The following is a 16,607-nucleotide window of genomic DNA, read 5'->3' as shown; positions in this document are numbered from 1 at the left end:
ATTGTCCCGTCACATCTGACGTCAGATCAAAGGCGGATGGTACGCGTAACGGGAACTCAGCCTCTCGGACCAAAACATCTCCCTCTCTCTCTCCTGTTTTTCATATCTATCCACTTCTAATAAAATGCGTCTATGCCTGAAAAAATATTTAAAAAAAAAATACAGCAGCTCGTGCCTGGTTTTTGCGCCTCCGCAGTATGGAGAAACGCGCAACTTTGCCGCGAGCTGGAGCCGGAGTTGGGGCTGCAGCTGGTCTGAGAGGCACGCGAGGTCCCGGTGTCCCGCCGTTCTGGTGTTGGACGGGGAATCCGGTGCAGCTGTGGAGCGCAGATGATGAGCTGTGCACCCTGACCCTATTTTGTGATATACATGCCTAAAATGTGCCTACAATTTCTATAGTGACATAATATCGGCATTATAATTATTATGACTATACGCACGCTCAGCGCGTGGTTGGAGTGGTGGCGTTGCTGTCATTGGGTTGTAAAGTGACGAAACTTGCACTGAACCTCCCCTAACGCATTAAAGGTGAGGAGAGGAGCTCATTTGATTGGTGAAGATCTGAATTGGCTGTGTTAATCCCAGTCCACGCCTTGTCTCCTCCTCGTCTCCCACTTGTACGGGTGGGAGTGACGGGAGGCGTGCCTGCGCTAGCCTGCGCGGTGCACGAAACTTGCAAAGTTTCCCGTCGGCGTGGCGCAGGTGCGCTGCATGCTGACTGCACCTGGTCTACGAAACTAGGGCCCACTAGCTCTAGATTTTTCTAGTGTACATCCGCCCTCCAGCAGGTAAGAAGACGAGGCAAAATGCATCCCGTGGTTCACAACCTTAAATTACATTTTCTTGAAGCATTTCATTGTCAGGGATTTGAAGTGAAAACTCTGAACTTTTGATTTATGTTACAACATCATCCCCAATGCTGTGAGAGATTTCCCATAAATCTGATTGTCTGGTAATGACACTGTGCTTATATTGGCTGTCATGTAAAATGGTATAACTAAGGCAATATGATTTAGAGATGAACAAATTCACCCATCCAATGCCTGCAATTTATGTTTGATTGCAACAAAAACTTATTAAAGTAAAATTTAAAGACACTGCCTCTTTATTATATTGAGACCAATGGTCCCTAGGGCTCTGCAGAAACATCCTAGTAACAAAGATCTGGGTGTCCAGGATCAGTTTTGGGCAATGTGGAATTAAATGAGTAAAAAAACACTTAAAAATAATGTAGAGGAGAACTTTAAAGCCTCTAGCAGAATTACATCTGCTTAGAAGAGGATTAAGAGGGGCACTGTTCCTTGTGGCTCCCTTGACAATAATGCTGACCTACACATTGATTTAATGGTCTTTATTCTGAGATTAGAGAACATTATTTGTATCAGATTTTCTTGGTGTACTATTGTCTACTGGAGAACCTGTTACTATTGAAACACTGGCTAGAATAAGCAGACTTGAACCCTAAAGCAGTTCAAACTGTTAACATTCACACCTACAGGTAATTTAGAGTCATCATTGAACCTATCCCCATCCTGCATGTCTTTGAACTGTGGGAGGGATGAGAGTATATTTCACTCAATAAGTAAAATCTTTGACCTGCTCAAGTTAAATGGAATCATGCCGAGGGACGCACAAATGTACATGATTTTACTGCCACGTCCAACATTTGTGGAGATGCATTTTAGTCTGGACCATTGTAGTTGACCGACTCACCTTCCTGGAAACACGTGTTAAACAGCTCAATCATGTTTATCACTAAATCCTAAACTGACTGAATGAAATGTTCAGCTACTGACACAAAAGGAAAGCAGCTAAGAAGACACAAATCTGACAAGAAGTCAAGAAAACAAGAGAGGTGGCATACAGTTGGCATGCAGGAGACACCTTACCTCTGCAGACTGTACCATTCTCCACCGCCTCGTGCCCGGCCTTGCACATACAGCGCCCGATGGGTACCATCCACTCCCCGTCCCCGTTACAGTACAGCTTGATGGGTACATCCACTTCCTCCCCGTTGGGCACACACACCCCTCTGGCTGCCACCAGAGATGTGCTCTCTGCTCCAGACAGAGTCTCAGGAAAGATCGCGCCATTCTGGATCACACGGGGACATTTCCTGTAGAAGACTCGCACGGCGATGAGGGACATGCAGGCGCCGTAATCCTGGAACGCCAGATAGAATCCATTGCGCGAAACAGGCCCAAAACTCCGGACTTCACTGTTAATGTTCATGATGCGGCCACCAAGATCGACCTGAGAGAAGCTCTCATCCGCCGCTATCGTGTCCACTTTCACCCAGGGGTTCTCCATCCAGGCTGGGGACGACTTAGTGGCCGTGTCCGAGTCAGACTCGTAGTAGTACAGGTTGAAGGTCTCCTTGCAGGAGCCAGGGACGTTGGGTATAGAACTGCAGTCACGCACGGAGAACTTCATCTGCACGTGGATGCGCTGAGCACCACGCCGGCGGATGTATTTGGTGCGAACCCAGTTGTTCTGGCTGCCATCGAAGACATTGCACACCTGGTAAGTCCGGATGGTGTTCATGTTTTCATCATAGCCGCTGACTTCTTCCCACTAGAAGACAAACAAGAAGCAAAGCAATTTATTCAGTGACACATGAACAAAAACTACAAATATATCTGACAGTAACAGTTTTTCTTCAGGGCAAAAAGTTCTCTGACCTTTAGATTGTCAAAACGCTCAGAGACAAGAGGATAAAAGAGAGTGTGCTTGTTATACATGTAGTGTCTTTTCAAAATGAACTTCTGTCTTCACAGGAAGTTAGGTTGAGGCAACAAAACTACTTAGAGTTAGATTGAGGTTTATATTTTTCTCCTGGGTGAAAGTTCTGTGTTCGTTTGTTGGTGCATTCCTGGAAGTGGATATAACATACATTCATACTCTGGAGGATAACATTTTGTAGACAGGGAGTTACATATAGCATTCACTGACTTCAGCTTAACACCAACTTCATAATGCAACTGCCTATTTTAATGTATACACAGTCAAACATTATTAAAATATGTTTTTTAGCTTCCCTTTTGTGTTTGTGTGTGTGTGTGTGTGTGTGTGAGAGTGTTCTTATGTAGCAAAATGGGATTACAAACAAGCTAGTGCTGTGAATCGTCAGTCACCTCACGATTTGATTCCATTACGATTGGGATTATTTAACAATAACTATTTTATTTGGGATTTAAATATAATGAGAATGTTTCTTTCAAACCAGTTCCTATGTGTATGACAGATTGCCCCCCCAAAAAACAATTAATAATCGATTACAGAATTTACTGCATCGCTGCAGAATCGTTCAACAAAGCATTGCGATGCATCGTAGAATGGATTATTTCTCCCTCCTCTAAAACAAGCTACATTGGACATGATGACAACCTTTTTATACAATGATGTTTTCGAACCAAATCACTGGTTGTTTATGGGTGTCCAGCTGTCAGTCAAAGGATGTTGATATGTTCTAAGTCCCCATGGCTCCTGTCACATTATAACACAACATTTGCATATGGGCTGCATGTTTTTCCCACTGTTCCTTGTGTTTGGTTTGTTCCACTCACCCCCTGTGATGGCGAGATCATCCAACCCAGCTCTGCTGTTGCTGTCGTTGAATCCATTAATATTTCTGCAGGGGACAAAAATGAAAAGGATTAGAGTTTGTATGAAATATTTGATCTTCTATCCAGAGTTAATCACAGAATATTTCATTTAATTCTTTTTTCTACCAAACTGGTATTAGTTTATAATTTCCGTGGTCGTCATTGTTCTGGGATATACAACGTGTCATTAGAAAGATTGACTTTCCTGAATTCCTAAACAAATCATCCAACCCATTTAATGTTGTCACTCTTTCTGTCCAAAAACCACACCAGCCTGTTTACTTGATTTTAACTTGGTACAAAATCACATACAGGAAGACTTCAGTGGGATTAATCCAACACTACGCTCCGATAGAACACATAAATCATCCGGTTTTAGAAAAAAAACGTACCACTATCACAGGGGGGAGGCGGAGGGAAGTAAAATCCTAAATGAGGAGGTCCAAAACAACCAAGGAAAAGAAAACACCGGTGGAAAAGAAGGAAAAAAAGAAAGATTACGACGGTGCCCGTGATAAAACAAAGAGTCAACATCGGACCCGCGTTTCAAAGGTGGCGTGATCTAAGGGATTTCAAAGGGCACGAAGTCGAGGGGAAGGAGCTCGGTGGTCATGGGGGAGGAGCTCGGTTGTCGTGGGGGAGGAGCGTGAGAGTTGTAAACATTCAAAATCTGACAGAGTGCCCTCCATCCACTGGACTTGCCGACTGGGACTTTAACTAACGGACATCAGTGTGTCTCCTCGTGATGTAAGCGAAGCAGAGAAGAACTCCCAACTTGGCCAACATACTACATGCGTGCACATTCCTGGTAGATCACGTTTCAGCTGAACGATCTGCCGTTTACCTAAGAGATGTTAAATCCTATCTCATTCCTTTATTTACCTTCTGGTAAACCTTCAAACTCATGAATCAATTGCTCAAATTGGACGTCTGGGTCACATTTAATGATCTCACTGGTTCCTAAAACAACACGACTCTGTCTCCTACAACATTACGTCCCGATAAAACAAATCTCTCAGTTACGTTTCCAGGGAAACATTTTTAACAGTTGCAGTTTGCAACATGTGATTAAGGAACAAAACAAAACATGCTGCAAAACTACAAAGTCAGGTTGAGGCAACACAACTACTGAGTCATGTTTAGGAAAAACATCCTGGTTTGGCTTAAAATGACTATGAAAGTGAAACAAAACCAAATGTACTTGGGTATATTTCAGCAAATAAAACCAATTGGGACACTAACAGCAGCCTCCCGGTGGAACCCTGACTGCAGTCGAAAAGTCCCCCAAAAAAACATCCTTGTTTTTACCTCAACCTCGATGGACGCTTCATGAGGTCAAGGAAAGATGACAAGGAGAACTGCACTTTCTCTAAGTTATGTGCTTATAATGTGACAGCTGATTATGGACGCAGTCTGCCGTGGTGAAACTACAATGTGCTGAAGATGGACTACAAAAAGCTATGTGATACATCAAGAGTAAATGTAATCTAATACAAAAAACGTTCACTCAGAACGTAATTCACAATTCCGTTGTGTTGTGTGGGAACATAATTTTAGGAGAGAAGGCTGAACAACACACCAAAAAACGCCCCTTGCATTTCTTTAACACGCAGTGCTAATTTTAGCTGTGTACCACAACATCCAGACCGCCGCCCCAGCTGCCTGGAGACATCTGCTCTCTCTGTCACTACATCCATAATCTCCGTGCCAACCCCCCCACCACAGAGCAGAAACCATGTCAGGTGAAACCATGCTGCTAGGCCCGTGTACCCGACACATCCTCAATTATTCACACCGCTGCTGAGTAAAGCTCTTCCTTTAGTGGCTCGGAGGAAAGGAAGAGACGATCAGAAGATGTGAGGAGCTACAAATCACAGCTCACAGTTCCTCACGGCCTCCACGTTCCCGCATCCAATTACAAAATCCTTTCAATCGATCAATCAGACTTTATTTGTCTGCCACCTTTCAAACAGATACGTGCAGTTCAAAGAGAAAAGACAAAAGCACATTCAGCAATTTAAGACCAATGCATGCAAGACAATACAATGATGAAAATGTAAAAAACAAAAACAAAACTAGGAGCGCTTTAACGGTAAAACAAATAGATTTATAGAAATAAGACACAACACTTTAAAATTAATATGCTTTTATTGTCTGCTTGTGATCCACCCCGTACACACAGATCTGCACACACACGCACACAATTTGCCCACTTCAATGAGTCTATGCATAAAAGTTGCTATTAGCCTACAAACAGAGCAGAAGAAATTCACTGAACACTCTCAAACATTCTGCTTTCAGTTTCCAGAAACCAGAGCTGTAGCATTCACACGAACACCGTTGGTAACACGTCACGTTTGTCAACTACCATTATTTGAATTATTCTGCACAGCACCAATGTTCACCCTGGAAAGCTGAATCTAGAAATCAATTAGTCGATAAACAGAAAACTATTTTGTAATCTACTTATTATTTCAATCACCAAACATTTTCTGATTTCAGCTCCTTTAATCGTCAAATTAACAACATTTTCATACTGATATTCATACTGAACTAAACTGGGTCAAAGGCGCTACTGATTTATTATTCTACTTCCAGAACCTTGAAGGAATCAAAATGACCCATATATTGTATGTCTGAAAACAAACGCTTCATGCTGCTAGGTGAGTGCAGGTGTCACACTCGAGTGCCACATATATGAATGCTGCATGAAGAAATGTCATCCCCATCTGATGAGAATAAAAGACGTGTTAAAGATGCAGAGTGCTCAGTGAGTCAGATGTGAGTCTTTTCACATTCACAGCAGGTAAAGAAGACCTGAGGACTCAGCGTCATACAAACCAGTTCATTGTAGCCCTTGAATGTTCTTTGTAACTCCACTGTGTGCAGTTACAAAGCTGAGATAACTGAATGTAATAGAGCCATTCTAGTGTAGCTCGTTATGTGTACACTCACACAGCCTCGTAAAACTTTGTAGTAAAACAGTCACAAAAGATAATCAATTGGTTTCATGCAGAGCAACACGCGTTACAAAACAAACATAAGTTCTCAGAAACAAAAAACAATTAGTTAGGTTTCTAAAAACATCATAGTAGGGCTTAAAATGACTATCTAGTTAGGTTAGGCAACAAAACTAACGTTAGGTTTAGACAACAAAACCAACGTTAGGTTTAGGCAACAAAACCAACGTTAGGTTTAGGCAACGAAACTAACGTTATGTTAAGGCAACAAAACTAACGTTAGGTTTAGGCAACGAAACCAACGTTAGGTTTAGACAACAAAACTAACGTTATGTTTAGGCAACAAAACCAACTTTAGGTTTAGACAACAAAACCAACGTTAGGTTGAGGCAACAAAACCAACGTAGGTGTAGGCAACAAAACTAACGTTAGGTTTAGACAACAAAACCAATGTTAGGTTTCGACAACAAAACTAACATTAGGGTTAGACAATAAAACCAACGTTAGGTTTAGGCAACGAAACTAACGTTATGTTTAGGCAACAAAACTAACGTTAGGTTTAGACAACAAAACCAAAGTTAGGTTTAGGCAACGAAACCAACGTTAGGTTTAGACAACAAAACTAACGTTAGGTTTAGACAACAAAACTAACGTTATGTTTAGGCAACAAAACTAACGTTAGGTTTAGACAACAAAACTAACGTTATGTTTAGGCAACAAAACCAACGTTAGGTTTAGACAACAAAACCAACGTAGGTGTAGGCAACAAAACTAACGTTAGGTTTAGACAACAAAACCAATGTTAGGTTTCGACAACAAAACTAACATTAGGGTTAGACAATAAAACCAACGTTAGGTTTAGGCAACGAAACTAACGTTATGTTTAGGCAACAAAACCAACGTTAGGTTGAGGCAACAAAACCAAAGTAGGTGTAGGCAACAATACCAACGTTGGGTTTAGACAACAAAACTAACGTTAGGTTTAGACAACAAAACCAATGTTAGGTTTAGACAACAAAACCAACGTTGGGTTTAGGCAACAAAACCAACGTTAGGTTTAGGCAACAAAACCAATGTTAGATTTAGGCAACAAAACTAAAGTTAGGTTCGGGCATTAAAGTCCCAGTCGGCAAGTCCGGTGGATCGAGGGCACTCTGTCAGATTTTGAATGTTTACAACTCTCACGCTCCTCCCCCACGACCACCGAGCTCCTTCCCCTCGACTCCGTGCCCTTTGAAATCCATTAGATCACGCCACCTTTGAAACGCGGGTCCGATGTTGACTCTGGTTTTTATCACGGGCACCGTCGTAATCTTTCTTTTCCAACGGTGTTTTCTTTTCCTTGGTTGTTTTGGACCTCCTCGTTTCGGTTTTTAACGAGGAATTGGAAGCTTGTCTCGACTTCCCTCCGCCTCCCCCCTGTGATAGTGGTATGACCCGAGGGGGGAGGGGCTATGTGTGTGCACGAACACAGTCCTGCGTGATGATTGGACAGGATGATCCGGGTGCTGTCGATCTTTGCAAAACAAACAACAGGCTCTACGTGCACGTAGAGGCTCTTTTTTTTTTTCTAAAACCGGATGATTTATGTTGTTCTATCGGAGCATAGTGTCGGCTTCATTGAATATGATCAAAATAATGTTACCGACTGGGACTTAAATAACTTGAGTTAAGTTTAGGAAAATTGTCACTAATGCATCACTAGACGATGGACTTTGGGACATGTGGTGTCCAACACCGGTGTGGTGGTTGAAGGTCCTGTGTTGTTGGACACATCCACGTCTCCACTCGCCCTTTCCATGGCACTTCTTTTTCTGTTAGTTGGGATGACATTACGCTACACGATGAAAGTTAGTTTTAGGCAACAAAACCATGTCGTTACATTTAGGAAGAACATCTTGGCTGGGCTTAAACTAAGTAAAGGTTTAGACAACAAACCTCTGTTAGGTTTAGCAAAATCGATCATAACACATCACCTCACAGCAACACGTTGAGACACAAAGTCAAACCCTTCTATTTAGACTGGATTTATTTGTAGTTTATCTTTTGAAATATTGCTTTTTCAAACGAGTCTGGGTTTGTTTTAACCGAACCACATAGGTTCATGTGAATTATAGATAGTCACAAGACTCAGAAGGAGCTTATATTCTGGTCAGTTTATCAGGTTTTATTTAAAATACAGCATTAAAATACGTACAAATGTTTTCCCTAACAAAGTGAGCATGTTTTGAAGTACAGCCAGTTTGAGTGACTACATACCCAGGGTACAAGATTTGTTTCCTCCATTTCTGATGTAAGGTCAGGACGACAGGAGGAGAGCTCGACGCTCATAGGCTTTCATGTCCGGTCGCATCTTATCATGGACTTTGTATGCAATCACGCCACACGGAAAATTGGCTTTGTGATTGGTGTGAACAGAAAATAACACATACGGACTATATACACAGCAACAATAACATACACAAACCAACAAAAGCATCTGTGTTATAAAAAGGATGTAACTTTATATTATTAATGTCCGTCTTGTATTGGTTTTCAGAGTCAGGGCGAGATGTGAGCAGCCACTGTTGCACCCAAATGGCCCATTTTTCCGACTGCTCGCTTCCTGTTAGTATCAGCAGCGATTAATGAGGAGCTGGGAGGGAGCAGCGAACCAGGTGTCAGACCCGCCACTAAACGGGAATAAAGAGGCCATGGGCACTGACCCGCAACCCGCAGACAGAATCCCCACAGACTCAACCAAGACGGAAGCAGGAGACTGAGGAGACTGCAGATCCGAATGTGACACAGCTTATGTCTTTTACATGTCCATGAGTCAGTTACAAGGAACTTATCATATGAATTAAAAGGGAACAGCGTTCTGTAATTATGGTGTTTTTGCTTGATTGTTTATTCCCATTGTAAAAGTATCTGTTTCCACAACATTTCCAGTCATCCAAATTAGCAAAATGACACTGAAATCTTCTCCTGTAGAACTTGGTGTATTCATTGAAAAATATAAATATGTTTTCTATGAAACAGTGTTTTTGTCTGATAAGCTAAGGTGAAGTTCTCACATATTACATTAAATGTATGTAATGTAATACATCTATAATGTGGAAGGTTTTACTTAATGTGACACATATATTATATATATTATATTGCATAGCACACGGAGCATTAAGTCAAAGTCTGCTTTAGTGTCTTTCAGCTTATTTTGGGTTTACAACATTCATCCTTACTTGTTTGTTTCAGTCTCATCAACCTGGCTGACAAAACTGATCTAAGTTCATTATCAATTATAAAGTTGCTCTGTTTGCTAAGTAGAGATGCTAAGTCCCGCCCCTTTCTGTGTCCCTCATGGGATCTCATTCAGCTTTAAACCTGATCAGCTGAGTACAGCAGTGAGGCAGACATCCAATGGCTGTTTTCAATACTTAATGCTACATCCGTCAGTATGATAGAATATTAAGGTCCGATACTCATCTCAATCTACAAATATACTAAAATATATCAATGCAATTTAGCAAAAAGAAAATGACACAATAAGGACTTCCAGCCAGCCTGAAAGAAATACAAAAGTCGGTAGTACAAATACTGAATGTATTATTGCAATATTCCTGTGAGTGTATTTTAGTGAGGCTTTATATGGGCTTGACACTTGCATATTTATAATAAATATTAATTGATTGATATTAACTTTAGACACTGCAGTTCCGCTAGCTGAAAGTTGGTCTCATCCTTGGAATTGGCCACGTTACTGCCTGTGTAGCTGTATTCTGTCATACAGCAAACACGAACTCAGAGAGAGAGAGAGAGAGAGAGAGAGAGAGAGAGAGAGAGAGAGAGAGAGAGGAGCTTAGCAAACACAAGTTAATATTTGTTAATAACGGAGAGCAGAGCTGCAGTCCTGTATTTAACATGCAGACGGGCTGCCATTGGCTGGAAGTGCTGATGGGAGCTGGAGCAGGGAAATGGGGACAGCAGGGGCTGGCGAGGGCTGGCGAGGGCGGGGGTGCATTAGTATATGTTGCCCTCCTTTCGTGACTAGACATTTGTCATGGCGGCTCCTGAGTCTCTGCAGTTTGATCACAACTGACTGGACACAATATGCTGCCAGAAATTAACACGACATGAAGGAACGGCGACGCAGATTTCATCCCGTTCAAAACGCACTGATTCTTATTTATGTGGATATATTTGAGTGTGACTTGGGTGTGATGTGTGTCGTCGAGCTCACTCTGTCTCTTCTTCTCTGTCCAATAATGGCTCCCTTCCCTTCCCACCGGCTCCATCTGTCCTTGCATTCCTGCAGTATATATATAGAGTGAGCTCTTGTTCTGCCTTTCTCTGCATGATTCAATGAAAAGTAGGGCAAAGAGGAGGAGAGAGTGGGCCAAGTCCAGCACACATAATCCTTGTAGGCTGCGCCACGCTCTGTATGCCACGCTGGATTAAACCCACAGGGATACATCAGCGAAATTCACTTCTTTTTATGTCACTGCGCTGCCGCCATGCTGCTTTCAGTACCAGCTCTCACACAGTCTCCCGCCTTATTCACATTCTTTTTTTGAATTAGGTATCAGGCATTATTGATCCTACATATAACCTGACCTTATTATACATTTAAGATATAATGGAGAGATTTGCATGCAGCCTCACTGGTTACACAATACTACATTACCATCCAGACAAAGTGTCCCACAACCCCATAAACGCCCCAGGTTTACTGCACATTGGTTGCAAGTCATTTGACTTATTGAGAATACATGTGGTGCCTATGTGGTGCCTATTGTGTGGATTATACAAACTGTATGACGTGATGATCATTTTAATCCTGGAATTACAGCCTATTCTCTCTGCAGAGGGATTATTTGATTATTTGATGATATTCTCCACACTGTTTTATTCACCTGTACCCCAAAAATTGGTCCTAGCATTTTTGGTCAAGGTGGCCACAATCGGTCAGACACCACCCACCAGTACACAACCACCAGTACACAACCACCAGTACACCACCCACCAGTACACAACTACCAGCACACCACCCACCAGTACACAACCACCAGCACATCACCCACCAGTACACAACCACCAGTACACAACCACCAGTACACCACCCACCAGTACACAACCACCAGTACACCAACCACCAGTACACCACCCACCAGTACACCAACCACCAGTACACCACCCACCAGTACACCAACCACCAGTACACAACCACCAGTACACCAACCACCAGTACACTACCACCAGTACACCAACCACCAGTACACCAACCACCAGTACACTACCACCAGTACACCACACACCAGTACACCACACACCAGTACACAACCACCAGTACACCAACCACCAGTACACCACCCACCAGTACACCAACCACCAGTACACAAACCACCAGTACACCACCCACCAGTACACCAACCACCAGTACACCACCAACCAGTACACCACCCACAAGTACACCAACCACCAGTACACAACCACCAGTACACCACCCACCAGTACACCAACCACCAGTACACAACCACCAGTACACCAACCACCAGTACACAACCGCCAGTACACCACCCACCAGTACACCATCCTAGCATCCATTAAATATGCTGCTAGAGGTAAAATATAATTTCTAATTGTTAACAAGATGTAGGAGTCCTACTTAAGGGTCCTAATAACTCCCACATTTTAAGGGGCATTTCAACTCTTCACTTATGTCAGCCCACAGGGTTTTGCCAGGTATTACCCAGCCCTGTACCTCTAACTAGGGGTGAAGCGGTTCGGTATGTACCTCAGTTTTTGGCTCATGGTTCGTTACGTTTTCGGTAAGTTAACGGCAGAAAATATATTTTAATGTTAAATTACCTCGGAAAGTAATCAATTAATGAATTGTAATTAAGTAATTTATTGTCAGTTTAACAGTTAAGACACTCAAATATGTTATTGACAAAACAAACAAACAGACAAAAGAACTAAACTTGTTTTGTGTTTGTTTTTTTTTTGCGTGATGTTGTACGGAAAATCCATTAAACCTCAGATTGATCATCTAACAGCTGAGGTCCTCTTTCCCCTTTGAGGCCAGAAGCAGGCAGCACCTTTTTTTTTTTTAAACAGTTCTTGATTATGATAGTCCATGAATGTTTCTGCACACTGTTTGCACAGGCTTGATACATGTATGTATTGCTATATGTATATGACACCAGGGCCCTGAGATTTGTTCCACATTGTGAAGCCCTCGCCCATGTCTGCTTCAGTCCGGGCCTGCTTGGCTCAGTCATTGGTACTTGTTCATTTATAAAGCCAGTCTGGGCAAACTTCTATCACACATTTCCAAGTACATGAACTGAACAGAGAAACAAAGCTTTGGTTTGCTCTGTTCCCCTTACATGGAAACACCTTCGAAAAGACTTGAAATTAAGAGAATTGTTCTCTGCCTGACTTTAAAGCTCAGAATTAAAATGGTGAATGAATAGGTTGGTGTTTGGCGCTGTGCGAAGGTATCAGGCTATATGTCTTTGTTTGGTGTTTTTTCGTGGTTATTGTTGGTTTTTGCAGCGGCGGCTTCTGAAATCTCGGGGGGGATCTGATAATGATTAAGGTGACCCATTCAATAGGTACATCAGGGCTCCAGACTAACTTTTTCATTTAGGTGCATGCAAACATTTTCACTGCCCCGTATGGCACTGCAATAATACATATATTCTACCTTTTCTTTACAGTTCTCATAGACACTGGTCATTTAATAAACAGGAATACATCTCAACACAAATAATAAATCTCAATTGTTTTCTTTGGTGATATAAGCATTAGGACCATGGGGTCAGAGCCAATCAGAGATGACTGCCCGCCCCTACTCTGCCTCTGATTGGCTCAGACTTGGGTGATTCTTCTTCTCTGTATGACGAAAGCACATAAGTGCAACCCTCCTTGAACCCATAGAGATTGCATTAAAAGCTCTGATATTTGAAAAAAATGGATTTTACATGAGAGTCTATGAGAGACCGCTGGGGCAATTTTTAACCTGAGTGGAATCGCCCTAAAAGAGGTGGGACCATTTGAAGCACGTCTTGAGTCTGATTGGACAATTATATTTTTGGCAGATCAAACGTCTAGAACACTGATAACGTCTGTTTTGGTGATAGAATTGGTCAGAAAAATTCCCTCCTTTTTCCCCATTGGTAGTGTGTCGCCCAAATACACAAACTGCCCCTGGGTTTGTGAAACGTTTTATGCTGCCAGGTCACCTTAATAAAAGAGTGTTTATGTATTTAAATAAAGTTGTGTTTTACTGCCTCAAACTAATTGACACAACCTATGTGGGTACATTCAGCAGACTATATTCAAGTTCACCCAGAACTCAAGTCTGAGACAAGTGAAGCTAGAAAAAACAAACAACTTAATATTCTTCATCCTGTTGACAAAGTAAAAGTGACTACGAGTAAATTGTTATTTAACAGACAGCAGTATTGAACCACATAAATGGAAAAAAATGGTTCAGGCAACAAAACCACTGAGTTAGGACAAGGGAAAGAGCGTGGTTGACATCAGGCCTTTTAGACAGACAATTCCGCCGCAATGGTGGAAAGGCGAGTCAAAATGTGCCACGAACCGGAGCGTTTGGATAGAACTTTGTTTGTGGCGTTACGCTGCAGCGGTGTCTGCGTTTACATGTTGCCCTGGTAACGTGTCTTCACTACGTCACGTCGTTTCCACCTTAGGAGTGTTTAGATAGCACGCCGTATCGACTCGTAATATTCTGTTACGCCTTAGTGAGCGTTTAGACTGATTATGGGGCAGAATGACGGCGGAATACTCCCACAACGAAAAGGCAGACTACAAGGATATATTTGACTAAAGTCCTGCAGTTGGTCTGGCCTGTCCACTCCTCCCTCATGGCCTCTGTGAACAATTTCTCTCTTTAACCTTCGTCTGTTGCTCTACCCATAATGCAATGGGTGGGTACATCACATACACATGCTAAATGAGCGTCGCTGTCAGATGCCAATGAGGTAACATTCAGTGAAGATGTTTGTAAATGTTGAATTAAAAAATATCCAGTATCAACGCTTTTAGAAAGGATTTTATACAACAGCTTGGTGCTACATGATGATTGGGCAAATTTGGCTACGTTTTGTGTTAGTGCACTGGCCCTGAACTTACTTATTATGTGCCGCAGAATTGTCCAATTTGAACATAATTCCTAATAACACCCGTTGTTTTCTCTTTTTCTTCAGTTTTCTCCAGATGGAAGTAAACTCTCAGGAGGACTAGTGTCCTGTGTGGACATGGTGTGCTTTCCTTCACATCCCAACACATACTGTGGCATCTGTGCCTCAAGCTGCCTGCTGGCCTCCACGCAATCAGCAGCTCCACTCGTTAAAGCAGCATACAGTAGGTTTATCATATGGCATGAGTTAAAAGAGTTAAAGTCCCAGTCGGCAACATTTTTTTGATCATATTCACTGAAGCCGACACTATGCTCCGATAGAACAACATAAATCGGTTTGAAAAAAAACGTGCACGTAGAGCCTGTTGTTTGTTTTGCAAAGATCGACAGCACCCAGATCATCCTGTCCAATCAGCATGCAGGGCTGTGTTCGCGCACACACAGAGCCCCTCCTCCCTCGGGTCGTACCACTATCACAGGGGGGAGGCAGAGGGAAGTAGGAACAAGCTTCCAATTCCTCGTTAAAAACCCAAACGAGGAGGTCCAAAACAACCAAGGAAAAGAAAACACAGGTGGAAAAGAAGGAAAAAAAGAAAGATTGCGACGGTGCCCGTGATAAAACCAGAGTCAACATCGGACCCGCGTTTCAAAGGTGGCGTGATCTAACGGAATTCAAAGGGCAGGAAGTCGAGGGGGAGGAGCTCGGTGGTCGTGGGGGAGGAGCGTGAGAGTTGTAAACATTCAAAATCTGACAGAGTGCCCTCCATCTGCCGGACTTGCCGACTGGGACTTTAACAAAGAAAATGGGGGGAGAGAGAGGCCAGCAAGGGCAAAGTCAAAGCAATCGCTGAGTGCTTGATTGGAATAAATATAAATAATAACACTGCCATAAAAAAATGTTGCCACACAATCCAAACAATCAGAGGGTGGGAAACGGTTGTCCCCAAACTCTGATTCTGGCAGTACGACCATGAAAATGGCTAATCCACATGTTTACATAGGATGTTGTTGTAAGAGCAACATAGCTCCTTTGGGGAATACCTCATAAAGTAGAGTGGACCCACAGTCAATGGGCCCTAGTTTCGTAGACCAGGTGCAGTCAGCTTTCAGCACATCTGCGCCGCGCCGACGGGGTGTGTCCGCCTGGACTTTGCAAGTTTTGTGCACCGCGCAGGCTCGCGCAGGCACACCTCCCGTCTCGCCCACTGGCGCAAGTGGGAAAGAGGGAGGAGAAGAAGGCGTGAGTGGGAGACGAGGCGTGGACTGGGATTAATACAGCCGATTCAGATCTTCACCAATCAAATGAGCTCCTCTCCTCTCCTTTAATGCGTTAGGGGAGATTCAGTGCAAGTTCCGTCACTTGACAACCCGATGACAGAAGCTGCGCCGCCGCTCCCACCACACGCATCACGCGCTGTGCGCGCGTATCATAATAATAACAATGCCGATATTATAAAAACAGGAGAGAGAGAGGGAGATGTTTTGGTCCGAGAGGCTGAGTTTCCGTTACGCGTGCCATCCACCTTTGATCTGACGTCAGATGTGACGGGACAATCTATATAGATATAAATTCACGTGTTGATTCAATTAGTTGCATTAAATAGTGTTTGTTGTGATTATTTATTGCATTTAAATGTGCCTGGAACTGTGGAAACCTGCCTGTGAGGTCTCGGTGACGTGTACGCACTGCGCGCCGTCAGCCAAACTTCCACTCCGCCAGCTGTGATTCGCATTGAATGAATGGACTTTATTTACGCCTTGCGCCTTGCGCCGAAAGTAGACCAGGTTGGAGCTGGCGAGCTTTCAGCGCAGTCTCGGCGAGGCTTTTTGCCACGAAACTTCCGCTACGCCAAGCTGAATCTGTGACGCCTCCCCCTGCTGCGCCGCCACACC

The 16,607-nt window shown here is 43.1% G+C and overlaps 1 protein-coding gene across 1 annotated transcript in view; it reads right to left on the bottom strand.

Moving 5' to 3' along the window:
* Positions 1–16,607, bottom strand: part of LOC311017870 (ephrin type-B receptor 2-like) — a 58,253-nt gene that overhangs the window by 22,546 nt on the left and 19,100 nt on the right. Inside the window, exons 2-3 of the mRNA XM_084016505.1 lie at positions 3,567–3,631; positions 1,890–2,574 (exon numbers count right to left, since the gene is read on the bottom strand). Coding sequence (XP_083872631.1) covers positions 1,890–2,574; positions 3,567–3,631 — 750 coding nt within the window. The remainder of the gene's footprint in view (positions 1–1,889; positions 2,575–3,566; positions 3,632–16,607) is intronic.

Source organism: Eutrigla gurnardus (genome assembly GCF_963514095.1).
Source record: "Eutrigla gurnardus genome assembly, chromosome: 8".
Taxonomy (NCBI): domain Eukaryota; kingdom Metazoa; phylum Chordata; class Actinopteri; order Perciformes; family Triglidae; genus Eutrigla; species Eutrigla gurnardus.
The sequence above is the reverse complement of the archived record's forward strand: the minus strand, read 5'-3'. Positions and strand labels throughout refer to the sequence as shown.